The sequence below is a fragment of the Phycodurus eques genome, chromosome 2 (genome assembly GCF_024500275.1).
Source record: "Phycodurus eques isolate BA_2022a chromosome 2, UOR_Pequ_1.1, whole genome shotgun sequence".
NCBI lineage: Eukaryota > Metazoa > Chordata > Actinopteri > Syngnathiformes > Syngnathidae > Phycodurus > Phycodurus eques.
In genome coordinates, this window is record NC_084526.1 from 23,869,451 (window position 1) to 23,884,420 (window position 14,970).

A 14,970-nucleotide genomic window follows, 5' to 3' on the forward strand; every position below is an offset into this window, starting at 1 on the left:
GCCAGGATCTGTAGGATGTTTTGTTGGTGTTCATCACACTAAAAGTCTTTTCACACACATATGTAGAGCCAAACACCATTTTGGAAATTTGTCAGCGCTTAATGAAGTATAAAACTCATCCAGTTTGAAAGTTGAACTTCTCTTTTAAGACAGTATCACATTGGAGATCAATCAGTTCCATCTGAGTCTCCCGTGGCGCTGTTTCAAGGTCTTGTGTGACTGAATCTTGGATGGCAGTTTGTCAGATAAAGGTGTTTTGCTGAACTTGCAAGCTTGATTTTACCCGCTGAGCCATAGCCATCAGTTCCTGCGTTGATTGGCTGTTAGCATAATCAGCATGCTTGGTAGAAAAGTGACGGCTGATGTTATATTCCTCTAAAACCGCAATAGTTTTTTGTTTTTACAAATTAGACATACAGCCTTTGACCGGACTTCAGTGAAAAAGTATTTAGTAGTCCATCCTATATTAAACCCTCGGCACTCACTGTCGACTTTTCTTTTCTTTGGCCCACTCATGGTTGAAGAAGGGTTCAGAGCAGTAGCAGAGTAAAAACAAAGCAGCCAAAGTCAATTCAATGTATCACTGTACCTACTGCGCTACCTGGTGGAACGACTGGGAATTACAGGACAAACTGGTGGAACCACTCGGCATTACAGGACAAGGTCAAATAAATGGAGTCTTGATTTTGATATGATTTGGGCAATTCTGTGCCAATCTTCGGCGGGCCGGATTGAAATGATCAACGGGCTGGATGTGGCCCGCGGGCCATAGTTTGACCACCCCTACCATAGGCCCTTAATAGGCAATAGGCCCCCGAACTGTTAAGCCTTCACTACGTGTTTTGGTTGGGTCAGCACTTCTTGCCATGCTAACGATGCACAGACAGCCTTGTACAAAAGGCCCCAAAGTCATTCATTGTTCGGGAAAATATGCTCATCTCTGTAGTGAAGTCGCCTTAAGCATTTATTACTTTTGTGTTCCTTTGTGTATTTGTTATTCAAGCCATCCAGTTCGTGTGGTTTGTGAATGGGCAGTGACGTCACGGTGGCTGGAAGCAGAGGTTGCGACTCAGTCGGGTGTACCGGGTTATGAGTTTGTTCAGCTGTTGTATCAATGACAAAGTGAGTTTACTATAAATGCCTTGTTAGAATTAGCCATCAATTGTGCTATTTATTTATTTATTTGAAAAGTGCTATAGAAATAGAGTCTGATTGATTGACTGATGATTGATATTAGTGATTTTATATGATGTTAATTATTGACAGTTACAGCAGAAATCTGACATCGTAACTGATGCCCTCTGTCTTTCAGAACAAGAGCATAATACAGGAAGTGCTATGCTAACTGTGTAAATGTTGAACTTAACAGCATTCTTAGTAGCTGTTATTTGTACGTGTACTTATTTTATTATTTTAATATCTCATATGTTTTGGTTTGCTTACCAATCTGTGTTTGGTCATTCTTCCTCTCTTAGAAAACCACACACAGAGAGACACAGACACGCACACACACGTACACATGCAGAGGCACACACTCGAAGTGTGAAGCTGCTGAGTAATAGGACAGAAATGCATATTTCCTTCTTTCTTTTGGTTCTTCATGTTTATATTTCAAAAGAAAAGTGTTCTTAACCCCTTCCTGGTGTACTTGTTTTGGAATGATGACAGGGGTTTGTTTTATTCAACTATTTATTTTAATGCATGTCAAAATGGAAATGCTATTTTATTTTATTTTGTATTTTTGTTGTTATTTTGAAAGGAAAGGACATTTGGTTTGAATACCACAGTATTATCACATGATGCCTGACTGACTTAAAAATAATTGAGCTTTGACTCACTGTACAAAATCTTTTTCGCCCTTCAGGATGTTTTATTGAATACCCCTGCACTAGCCCCTATCAAAAAAAATACCACACTAGTCATAGGTCCGCGGTAATGGGATAAGAGAGAGAGTGAGATAGTTATATTAATTCAGTGCTTATCTCTGGAACTTCTGCCTGAGATATGAAAACACTGAAATCCATTTTAGGTGTCCAAATACCCAGAAGCATACCTAAACTAGGGCGACCAGGCATCCAGAGACATAACTAAGTTTGGTTACCCAGATATCATATATCATACCTAAGTTAGGTTGATAAGAGGTCCAGAAGCATACCTAAACTACAGTGTTCAGACAGGAGCATACCTTAATAAGGGTAACCAGACATCCAGAATCACACCAAAACTAGGGTGACCAGTCCTCAATAAGCATACATAAACTAGGGTAACCAGATGTGCGGCACGGTGGACGACTGGTTAGAGCGTCAGCCTCACAGTTCTGAGGTGCGGGGTTCAATTCCCGTCCCCGCCTGTGTGGAGTTTGCATGTTCTCCCCGTGCCTGGGTGAGTTTTCTCCGGGCACTCCGGTTTCCTCCCACATCCCAAAAACATGCATTAATTGGAAACTCTAAATTGCCCGTAGGCATGACTGTGAGTGTGAATGGTTGTTTGTTTCTATGTGCCCTGTGATTGGCTGGCAACCAGTTCAGGGTGTACCCCGCCTCCTGCCCGATGACAGCTGGGATAGGCTCCAGCGCGCCCGCGACCCTAGTGAGGAGAAGCGGCTCAGAAAATGGATGGATGGATGGATGGTAACCAGATGTCTCGAAGCATACCTAAACTAGGGTGATTAGACATCCGAACATGGTGCAAAGTGCAGAGATCACCTCATGAAGCAAGTACCATGGCGGGAGCTCTGAAGTTTATTACATTTGGAATATAAGGATTATGTTTTCGATACAATCGTAATAAAGATAATAGCAACAAGCAAAGTTTGCAACCAAAAAAAGGAGACCTGACAACTACAACATGTAACGTCATCCATTACTATAAAACCCAGAGTCAGGTAAGATACATTAACGTCACAGTTTAGCTAACCAATCGCTGTTCAAACATGAACTAGCTGCATGCATTTTTATGCATTTTAATGTAAGGACAATAACGTAACAGACAGTGCGGAGACTAGTTTGGAACCATTAGAATATGTGATTGTGAATGTATTAAGTCGTACAACTAACTAACTAACACAAGTACGGGCACAAAGCCTATGACTATGTCTATGACTTGACTTATAACTTGCTCAACCCAAATAACGACTTGTCTCGACTTGCTTGAAATTTTCCACAGTAACTTGTGCCCTGCTTGAAACTTGAAGTCTATGACTTGAGACTTAATGACTTGCAGTCACCTCAGCTGTATTGTACATGCCACGCCACTAGTTGGCAGTGTAACTCTAAACGCAACAGAGCAGCAATGACCGGTCGAATGTAACAACAGTAGCAGACTTACCAGCCCCGAGCACGTCGATATGGCCGCCGAAGAGGACGACAGGTTCCGGATAAATCCTTGATAGAGGCAGTCGTGGTACCCCTCGCCTCCGGTTACTGTGGTGATGCCGTCCGAGCCCAGCGTCTGTACTGTGAAGCCCGGGCCAACCACCAAGGACGGCTGCAGGTCCAGGTGCACGTCCCGGCCAAAGACAGTGAGGCGATAGTGCACGGATGAGGAGCGCGACACGGACCTCCTACTGCGGCGGCTCACATCGTGGCTCAGGTACCGTCCTTGAGAGTCAACCTCCACCGGGGTGGCGAAGGCATAGTCTGAGGGAGACAGAGGACAGGAAGTCATGTATACCGTCAGAAATACTTTTCTGGGGCCAAAACCGAGAGGTATGTTTTTTAAACTGTGAAGGTCTAGGGAACAAAAACAGTACATTCGAGGGTGCCATCCTGTTGACAAAGGTACAAGGTCCTAGTCCTTTGGGGGTGGGGGGGTTACATAAGTGCTATTTGTCCCTTGTAGCAGAAGAAAGGACTTTAGAAAGGACATACCCCCCCCCCCGCCCCCCCTTTTAAAAGAGCAGAATACCACAGTGTAAGAAACATACCGTAGGTCCCATTGGACTAATTGGACTCAAGACGAACTGTACCTTTTCTATGGTTCAATAATGTCCTCTAAGAATCTATGTGGTACTTGTCTTTGGGGGAGTTTTGCACCTTGGTGCTATTTATCTCTTATTGGTGGCACTTCTGTAGATCTGTGATTGACCAACGATCAATTCAGGGTGTGGTATGCCTGTTATCAGCAGTGATAGACTCCAGCTCCCTGTGACCCTGAACACTTATTGTGTATTGGTATGGCAGGTCAGTCATATGTACTGACTGTAAACATTATAAAGTCAACTTCCTTTTTAGGATTACAGTAATCGTCCGCAAATAGCAGGAGAGAGACTGTGTCCTGCTGTGCATAGCGAAAAACCGTGAGTAATTGATGCCCCCCCCATAATGTTTATATATTCCTATATTAACAGCTTAAAGCCCAAATACGCTATACCAAAAGGTTTGATCACAAAACACTTTAATACCATTTAAAAGTAATCTTAAAATTTCATCCTTAAAAATAATAGCTTACAGATGATTAGCTTGGAAAAATATATGTACAGTGGTGCCTTGAAAATTGAGTTTAATTCATTGCATGATTCTGCTTGTAACTCAAAATACCCGTATCTCAAATCATCTTTCGCCATTGAAATGAATGGAAATGTCATTAATCCGTTCGAGCCTCCCTCAAAACACATTTTGATGTATGTGTGTGTGTGTTTTTTAACAGGGAACACTATAATATTGTACTTTGTAAAATCATAGCGCAATAGCATAATAAAATAGAATGTAAAGTATTTCATACTTTGTGCATCATGATTTAATGCTGCAATCCAATTAATTGGTTTCCACAGGGAAAAAAGGCAAATATAATTTTTTAATCGGGGACTGCAAATGTACACAGGATTCCTGTAATCGTAATCAATTATGACATTAGATTTATACTACTGGTGACCAATACATGTAGTCTTATTCAGATTTTTCTGTCCAAAACATTCCCACATGGAACAAATTGAGTGAAGGACAGGAAGTGTAACTGTTGTAAACAAATACAGTGCAACTGAGCCCCTGGCAATCAGATGTCATAATAATAATTCAGAAAAAAAATTAAATAAAGCTGTCATATATCACACGAGTTGATTTGAGTCTTGATGTACTAAGCTACCGCCTCCACCAATCATACGGCCGACTCATCGATATACAGTATAACACTTTGTGTATGTCAGATTCAGTTAAAAAAAAGTAAAACAAACAAAACAAAACTATTTAATAGCTTAAATTCCAGTGCTTGTCAGAGCAAATAAAGGTTTCAAATGAATGGCTAGGTTACAGTGAGCTTCATTCACTGTTTCCTGTCACGCTCCAATGCTGGGAGAAGCCCGCCGTCTTTTTCTGCCAAGCCCCTAATAAATCAACGCTTGTAAATAGTCCCTACAGGGCAACTTGGCCAAGAGGGAATCCCAGAGTGTGCGCAGCACATTTTTTTGGGAACTCATGACCCTCTAGACCCTGACATTGTCCATCCATCCAACCATTTCTTTACCGCTTATCCTCACTAGGATCGCAGGCTGCTGGAGCCTATCCCAGCTATCTTCGGGCGGGAGGCAGGGTACACCCTGAACCGGTCGCCAGCCAATCGCAGGGCACCCCGACATTGTCACTCTCCTAATTTGCTTTTTGAGGACTCCCAAACGTTACCATACAGGGTTATGCCTCTCATTTACCGTGAAACCTCTAAAAATTGAGCGCTATTCAAACCGAAAAGTTGTTCCTATAGGATAATTTAAAACATCTGTCGTCGTTTTAAAACCCTTTATAACTTCACAATGTTTTTCAAGCAACATTATCAGTTGCACAGACAAAAAAGAAGTTACTCACTGTGAAACTCAAAAACAACAAAACAGCTTAAGTTTGATGAGTGACTATATAGTACTTATGGTAACGCTAATTGTAAATTCCTGTGTAACTTCTCTTAACAACACTTATGTTATGTTGCAGCCTAGTCCTTTATCACCCTTGTTGCATGAATGGATGAATCCTGCTTGTATGAGAGACAAAATGTCTTGTAAGACAATCAGAACAGGCCAGTTGCAATCGAGTCGATGAAAAGAAAAAATTGAGAAAAAAATGAAAATGAAAAGACCTGGATGAAGGGAAATATTTACAGGCATGTCAAATTGACTCCTTAAAAAAAGTTCTGACGGCCTTATATATATTTTTTAAATTATTATAATTATATCCGGCGGCACGGTGGACGACCAGTTAGAGCGTCAGCCTCACAGTTCTGAGGTGCGGGGTTCAATTCCCGTCCCCGCCTGTGTGGAGTTTGCATGTTCTCCCCGTGCCTGCGTGGGTTTTCTCCGGGCACTCCGGTTTCCTCCCACATCCCAAAAACATGCATTAAATGGAGACTCTAAATTGCCCGTAGGCATGACTGTGAGTGCGAATGGTTGTTTGTTTCTATGTGCCCTGCGATTGGCTGGCAACCAGTTCAGGGTGTACCCCACCTCCTGCCCGATGACAGCTGGGATAGGCTCCAGCACGCCCGCGACCCAAGTGAGGAGAAGCGGCTCAGAAAATGGATGGATAATTATATCCATCGATCCATCCATTTTCTGTACCGCTTTATCCTAACAAGGGTCGCGGGCGTGCTGGAGCCTATCCCAGCTATGTTTGGGCGAGAGCCAACCACCCTCAACTGGTTGCCAGCCAATCGCAGGACACATAGAAACAAACGACCATACACGCACACATTCAGACCTAAGGGCAATTTAGAGTCTTCAATCAACCTACCACGCATGTTTTTGGGATGTGGGAGGAAACCGGAGTGCCCTGAGAAAACCCACGCAGGCACGGGGAGAACATGCAAACTCCACACAGACGAGGCCGGGCCGCTCTTTTTATTATAGATTTTCTAAAATTATTTTTTGTAATTATATCAATTTTTTGATGGGGCAGCACATTGACCGACTGGTTAGCACATCTGCCTCACAGTTCTGGGGGGATGCGTTCAAATCCGGCCCCGCCTGTGTGGAGTTTGCATGTTGCTTCCGTGGGTTTTGTTCGGGTACACCGGTTTTCTCCCACATCCCAAAAACATGCATAGTAGGTTAACTGAAGACTAAATTGTCCGTAGGTGCGAATGTAAGTGTGAATGGTTGTTTGTCTATACTGTATGTGCCCTGGCGACCAGTTCAAGGTGTACCCCCCTCTCGCCCAGAGTTAGCTGAAATAGGTGCCAGCACGCCCGCGACCCTAGTGAGGATAAGCAGTACATAAAATGGTTGGATGGATGGATTTTTTTTATGTCCAAACAAAAGCAAAAGTGACCACAGTAAGCAAAGAAAACGCGAAAGAAATGTGTACTTTAAATAGGGGTGTTTTTTAATCTTCGGAAATCGGCCCAATGTCAGCAAAATAAACAAGTATCGGATCAGGTCAGACTGGATCGAAAATCTTGGATTTTACCCACTCTTATACAAACAGCTCATTCCACACTCAGCTCCAGCACTTCTGTTCAGGAGCACACAGGCGGCATGCAGAGCCCAGGTGATCACAACAACAGGTTGCTAAGGCGCTAACATAGTAGCAAGGAGTAAGAATGAATGTTGTTTGAAAGTCCATTATTGACACTCCAGTTTAAGTTCACTGTAAAACTAAACTCACTAAACAAAAGAATCACCCCTATTGAATGTTCAAAAACATACGAGCCTTTGTTTCTTTCTTCCTTTTTGTTCACAAAAATCGCTAGCTCAAAGCTAAAACACAATGAATGAAACACGAGCTAACGAAAATTCGCACTGAACTCTCAAAATAATTAATATCGGTACACAAACGCTGTATAAACACATACAAACAGGCAATATAACAATACTCTGGCATATATTCTTCGAACTCTTGTGGGGGAAAAACGTGTTATGATAATCGACTGTGACTTCTTCTTCTTTCTTGCGTGGATCACACTGCCCCTCAGAGGCCAAGACGTGCACAGCAAGAACGGCGATTGTCAATAAAACTAAACCCCACTTGCAACAAGTTCAAGTGTATTACCGCACATGTGGGGAAAGCAAATTATGTTCTCACCATATACTGACAGAAGAAAAAAATGAATCGAACTTTAATTGTTATTTTGCACTTGCGCAGCCGCTATGTTGCAATTCAAATATATATTTTGACATTGGTTTTATTCGTTATTTCATGGCGCAATGCATGCTGGGAGCACACGATTTTACACTTCTGCTACGTGGAAAATACACTAACTCTGTGTGTGACGTCAACCAAAATCCTATGATGCAGTGGAAACTGTAGTCAATTACTGGAAAAAATAAAGTATTTTACTGTAAGGTATGTGGTTTCAAAAAAACTGTAGAATTTACAGAAATGTCTAACAGTGTAATAATAAACGCATTTCAAATGCATTTTTTAAATTCTATGTATTTTTGGGGTTATTTTACCCGAATACCAGGAGTCGAGTTCCCATCCATATTATTCCATCCGTGATTTTCTATTTCTCGCTGACAACTTGTAGCCAGCATGCATGCCAGCTGAACGACAATGACAAGTGGAACACTCACCATGATTCAAACCGTGGCTACTGGAGGAAGAAGAGGAGAAAGACGAAAAGTAGCCGTCTGACACCGCGTGCAGGGAGGCGTGTGTGCAGCAAGTGTTCAAAGTCTGCAAAAAATAAAAATAAAAGACGGGTATAACAACAGGTGATGCATACATGACATGGATCGGTGTTTCAGGTTCAGGTCCGTGCACGTGGTATTATGCGTAATTGCCGTTAGGATTATGAGGTGGGTCCTTGGGAAAATTCTCCCCTGTGAGGAGTCCGTGGACTGGAAAGGTTCGAGAAATCCCTAAGATGAATGACATAAACGAATGTGCAATGGATTTTTAAATGAATACCTTGATGAGGCTCCAGGTCAGCAGGGTGGAGAGCAGCCGTCCTGGGGCGCAGCCGACCAGCGGCATCGGTAGAGTCCAAATGAGAAGAAGCAGACAGTCCATGGTGGTGGTCGAGACGGTGGTGGGTACAGGCGAGCTCACACCTCCCCGCCACTTCTCGTAGTGCGCACGAGATCGAAACGCGCGCCAAATATTGCCATCATCACGCAGTGCGCGCGCATCGTGGACCCCCTCAGGTGAGGTCCACTCGTGTGAGTGAGTGAGTGAGTGAGTGAGTGAGTGAGTGAGTGAGTGAGTGAGACGCAGGTAGTCCAACTCTGACTGAATGAGTGAATGCAAGTGAGTGAGCCCGGGTGGGAGAGCCTGTCGTGCGCATTTGGCCCAATCAGCTCGCAGCATCACAAGAGCACGCGTGGAAAGCTGAGCAGGGACTCGAAACGCCCACAGCAGGCCGTGCAAGCTCGTACACGTACCTTGTCGCGTGCGCGTGGACGTCACGAGAGCAGCTGGCGTGACACGACACACATTTTGTCAACTCTGCGCTTGTATGTTGAGCACTTCATGCGTAAAGCGCTTTGCGATTCCCATTAAGACTCAGTACAGTCCAAGATACAGCAGTGCCAATGCTGACGCGCACGAGTCACGAATGCTGGTTTTCTTTGCATCTGCCTTCAAGCATGCACTGTAATGTTGTGTGTCAAAAGTAGCACTCGCAACAATGCATGTCCGAGGTGCTGAGACACAAGCGTTGCCACGAGTGCATTACTTCATTACAAATACAAGGTGGCATAAGGGAGAAAGGGAAGGAAGGGAGGATAGCATGGAGGTGGAGGGAGGGAGGGAGGAAGAAGGGATGTATGAAAGGGAGAAAGGATCAAGGAAAGAAGCATAAAATGGAAGGAAGGAAGGAGAGTAGAAAGGGAGTAAAGTGGAAGTGAAATGGAAGGCTCAATATATGAAAGGAAGGTAGGTTGAAGGAAGGAAGAAAGGCTGGAAGGAAGGAAGGAAGGTCAAAGAAAGGAAGGAAGAGGCTCACTGACACATTTAGGGTCTCCACCGGGTCGACACACACAAACGCGAGAAACCCTAATCTGAAACTGAAACCTGGCTGGAAGCCCGACTGTATTTTGAAACCTTAATTCTTGAAAGCCTAAGACTTGCCTTGAAACCCTATTTTGGAACCCGTACCCCCGCTTGACACGAGCATAATGTCAGCGGGTTCATCTCGGAAGCTTTTACCGAACTCGATACAGATTGGAATTCAGTGTGAATGTTGAGAGACAAACAAGCATTCACGAGGGCCGCAAACAGAACAATTTAATGATGCAAGGGCCACTTTGACATTCTTTGACTTGCTCAACATGCTAAAACCAATTTATCAAGCAATTATACGGTATAGCTATTTTGAGAAACTGCTGCACCACAGCGTTCTGTGAAAAGCGATAAGGCATATACTTTTGGTGTGGGCCGCAGCCCTGTATCCCACAAGAGTAAATCCACCCCCGCTTTGAGCGGATCTTCAAATTCAGAACCAAAACATTTTGCAGTCTGTAATAAGCTGTCTTCATTTGAGGAGAATGATCATTAATTTGCTATATTCCCAAATCAGACCTTGACACAGAGCAGGATGTGGAGGAAAATATTTGTTTGCTTCTGAAACAGAATTCGGTATACCCGCAACCAACCTCCGCATTCAGCAAAACAGGTGAAAGCACTTTCAAAACTGCGCGCGTGGGTTGCGCTCGAGTATTAAGGCAAACTACACGCGGGACAGCCGCAGCGACGTCATCGCCAGCACAAAGAAGCCTTAAGAGATAAGGACATAGCACCCGTAGTAACTTTAAATGTCCACTATGTCTTTTGTTTAATGTAAGATGTCACCACACAGCCACCAAACGTGACAATATCCGATGTGCAGGCTTCGTTCGTGTTTACGCAGAGTATATAATATCATATGTGTATAAATAAAGGGCATAAATGTATCTAACTTTTGTCAGAAGACACCAACCATTTAAAAAAAAAACAATAATAATAATTATCACGTTCGGCTTTAAACCATCATGTCATCAGCCTGGAGTTATGTTTGGAAGGAAGTCCACTAACCTGTTTTCTGGGTTTGGTCATGGAATGTTCCACATATAGCAGATTATCTTCATTCTTTCGGTATTAGTAAAGAGAATTGTGTTACTATTTTAGGTGTAAATGGTTTCTTTGCATATGTTGAAAAGCTGTATATAAAAGCAATTTAGTTAGTAGTCGTCGTCGTAGTACACCCCATAGGATTGCGAGCAACGTCAGATGTTATTTCTTTTGTATATGCCGCTAAAAAAAATGGACAGTGGGTCGCAAATGGTCCCCAGGCTGTAGTTTGGACACCACTGATTTATGGAGTAACTGCAAACAGAGTAAGCATTCACGCTGAAATCGTGCATTTAAGAGTCAAGCATTCTCAAGTAGTCAAATAGGGATTTCAGGATTGTGGAAAAATGATGGCCTAGATGTCCTGAATTGTGCAACTATTTTGAAGTTGGAATGGTTTGAATTGGTTGCGCAATGTGGAAGGCTTTGCGTGGCGGAAAACTGCAAGGAGTTATAATTATAAATATGAAGAATTTTGATGCAGAATAGTATAGCTTTTAGCATGTGCACAACTGGAAAACATTGTATATTCCTGCTTTGTGTTGAAAAGTGTGTCATGTAAACGATCCCGGAAGAGATTTTATTCCCTTCTGTTGATCCTTCCAGGACTATTTTCTGTAGCGGAAGACGTGTTAGCCTGACACTCATCTTTCCATATCATATCGTCGGATATGATATCATATGATATGATATCATGTCATACTTGAGTGGCCCTGGCAGGCAGGGTAAATTCTTCATGATTTGCTCACTTCCTGCGTCAGGTGTTGCTTTGAGTGGCTGAAAATAGGATTTGTGCCGCAGTGTTTGGACGTGACGAGTGTGGTGACCCGATATGCAAACGCAACCAAATCTGCAACGGAAATTCTACGACAAACATGCTCTCATTCTCAAATTGCCTCTGTGTGAATTTAGATAATACACACCAGTGGTGCCCTAATTTGAAAGAAGAATTTCATCCTCTAACCCTGTCTTAAAAGCACACTTTAAAGACCAAACCCTGACTTGTAAATTTAATTTGAAACTTTCATCCTGGCTTGAAATTTTACGATGTACCTGGGCTTGAACCGCAACCGTTGTTTGACACCTTACCCCCGGTTACGTCTTCAAATTAAGGACCTAAGCCTCGCTTGATCCCTAACTCTGGTTTGAAGCCCTACTTTGAAAACCTAACCTTTGTTTAAAACACTAACATGAATGTTGTTCGCTTGAAACCCTAATTTCAAACTCTAATTCTGTCTTGAACCCCTAATCCAGTAGTTTGAATCCGTAATTGGAAAACCTATTCGTTGTTTCAAACAATATTTTGAAACTCTAACCCTTGTTTGAAACCATAACCCTGTCTTGAAACTTTACTTTTAAACCTTAATCCAGTCTTGTAACTGTAATTCAAAACCCTAAACCTGTCTTGAAAGCCTAACTGTGGCTTGAAATCCTAACTTGAAAGCCTAACCTTGGTTTGAATCCCTACTGTTAAGGCCTTGCCCTATCTTAAAACCTGAATTTGAAACCCTAACTAACCTTATCTTGAAACCTTAATTTGAAACCTAACTCTGTTTTAACAGCCTAAACGTGGCATATGAAGACATGCAGCTGTGTTCTATGTTTTTTTGTTTTTTTTACCATACAGTATTGTTGCGAGTTGCAGGTGCGCTACGTTTTGCTGTGTTTCATTTTTGTTATCTATCATTGAGGACCTCATCTGTTTGCGCATTCTGGCCTGGCTCCATCTCAAACCCCAATCGCGAAACTCGATAGCAAAGCTCACAGATGCTCCGTGTGGAGTTGTGAGGCAGCATCTGTGCTCTCAGTTATGTTGAGGCCTTCTTAGCTTGGATGACTCTTCCGAGACCATTGGGAGGATTCATGTGCTTCTCAGGCAGTATCCACTTTTATGAGGAACTTTCCAAATAGACGTCCTACTACGCACTTGACTACTGGAACCAGGCTGTTTTGTCCATTGTTAAGTCCCTCCACATGTGGTATAATAATAATAATCACAATATTATCAAAATAATGTCATACATTTCAGCGAATTCAGTTGTAATGTTGACACTATAGTCAAAATACTGTGCTACGAGAATATAAATGTAGTACTACAAGTAAAGCCTATTCCTTGTTTAAAACCATAACCAAGTCTTGAAACCCCTCCTCGAAGGCCTAACCTTGGCTTGGGATCCTAATTAGAAACCCTAACCCAGTCTTGAAACCCAAACTGGAAAACCAAGCTCTTGTTTTAAACTCTAACACTGGATTAAAAACCTACTTTGAAAACCTAACCCCTGGTTTTTACACCCTACTTTTGAAAGCGTAACCCTACGCCAGGCTTGAATCCCCAATTTGAAAGACTAACTCTTGTTGGAAACCCTAAACCAACGCATATAACCCTCATTTTAAATCCTACTCCTGTCTTTAAACAGTAATTTGAAACCTGAACCCGTATTTGAAAAGTTTGAAAGCTTCCTCTAAAACCTTACGCCTAGCGTGAAACCCTGAAACCTGGATTGAAACATGAATTAGAAACCGCAGCACTTGTTTGATACACTAACCATTACTTGACAACCTAATTTGAAATCATAAAACCATGCTTTGAAACCCTAACCCAGTCTTAAAAGAAAAAGGTGTAATATTACGAGCTTTGGAATAGTTTAATGTGATTGTGTAAATGTTTGCGTTGCGTTTAGATTTGTGTGGGAATTGTGACATTTACTCATAGATGTCTGACTTAATTCTCAGAAGATTGTCTTTTTTTTCTCAGAAAAACACAAATTAATTCCTGCAATTCGCATCCTTGTTCTCATAACTTGTCTTCTTTCCCCCCCCCCCCTCATCATTTTTCCATTTCAGTGTGAACGGGAGACGACTTTGGATTTCAAAGAACATTTCACCGCAGAGGAAACAGTCGCTCTAATCACCCGACACCTTCAAACTGATGAGACGACTGATGGTTCTCGCCAACTTTGTGTGTGTGTGTGTGTGTGTGTGTGTGTTTTTGGGATTACCCCGCTCTTTGTCTTTGAAGTGAAAGGGTGGTGGGGGCACGGTGGTGATCATGTCATCCGTTACCAGTCAGGTGACAGGTTCCTGTACCCGTCGACACCTTTTGATGACATCACAGCCGAGGTGTGAAGTGATATGTGTTTGCTATATGCTTGGCGCTAGGAAGATTAACGCATGATACACCGGCAACACCATGTTTTAAGAAAGGAAACATTACAAAATATTGTGAAAATATACACGACTCACAAAATGTCAGCGATATTGGGCTTTTAGGGTGGCACTATTACGTTTACCGGTGACCTGAATTTGACCTACTCTAAACATTTGCACAGCCGATCAATGGTTCAGTATTTTTTCGCACAATTTACTGTTCTATGTTCTCTGGTGTCACCGTGGGAAACTGGTTAGCATATCGGCCTCACAGTTTTGAGGACCGGGGTTCAAATCCAAACCTGTGTGGAGTTTGCATGTTCTCTCGCACGCCCGTGACCCTAGTGAGGATAAGTGGTACAGAAAATGGATGGATGGATGTTCTATCTATGAGTTCACCTATCTTCTGCTCTATCTATGAGCTGAATGGCAAAATTTACAACAGATATTTTTTATGCTTTTATTTTATGCTTTTTCCTCCAGTCTCTCTGTCGCAACCTGCTGATGACACTCTGTGACACTCAAAGCTCAGTGATCACTTCCCTTGAGAACATCCGGTTTGAAGGCTAAGGATGGCGAGGTGCGGTCTGTTGAGGAAATATTAGGTGTGGTTTTGGTCTCATGATGTCAAAATGTGAACAGTGTGATGAAGAGGACCGTTTAAATACCAATTGTAACTGAACCAGGAAATGTATTGATCCATTTGTGGCTCAAACATCTGTTGTGAATTTTGCCGTTCAATTCCTTGTTATGGGACAGCAAAAAGTACTGAAACATTGAACTGTGAAGATGCATTCAAAAATTTAGAGAAGGTCACATTAAGTTCAGTGGTAAAGTGGTGCATTTGACGTTCATC

General features: G+C 42.6%; 1 protein-coding gene across 1 annotated transcript in view; it reads right to left on the reverse strand.

The window, feature by feature from the left end:
* adamts18 (ADAM metallopeptidase with thrombospondin type 1 motif, 18) overlaps positions 1-9,134 on the reverse strand; it is a 91,974-nt gene extending 82,840 nt beyond the window's left edge. Inside the window, exons 1-3 of the mRNA XM_061669997.1 lie at positions 8,829-9,134; positions 8,492-8,594; positions 3,328-3,638 (exon numbers count right to left, since the gene is read on the reverse strand). Coding sequence (XP_061525981.1) covers positions 3,328-3,638; positions 8,492-8,594; positions 8,829-8,930 — 516 coding nt within the window. The 5' untranslated portion in view covers positions 8,931-9,134. The remainder of the gene's footprint in view (positions 1-3,327; positions 3,639-8,491; positions 8,595-8,828) is intronic.
* Positions 9,135-14,970: the final 5,836 nt, after the last annotated feature.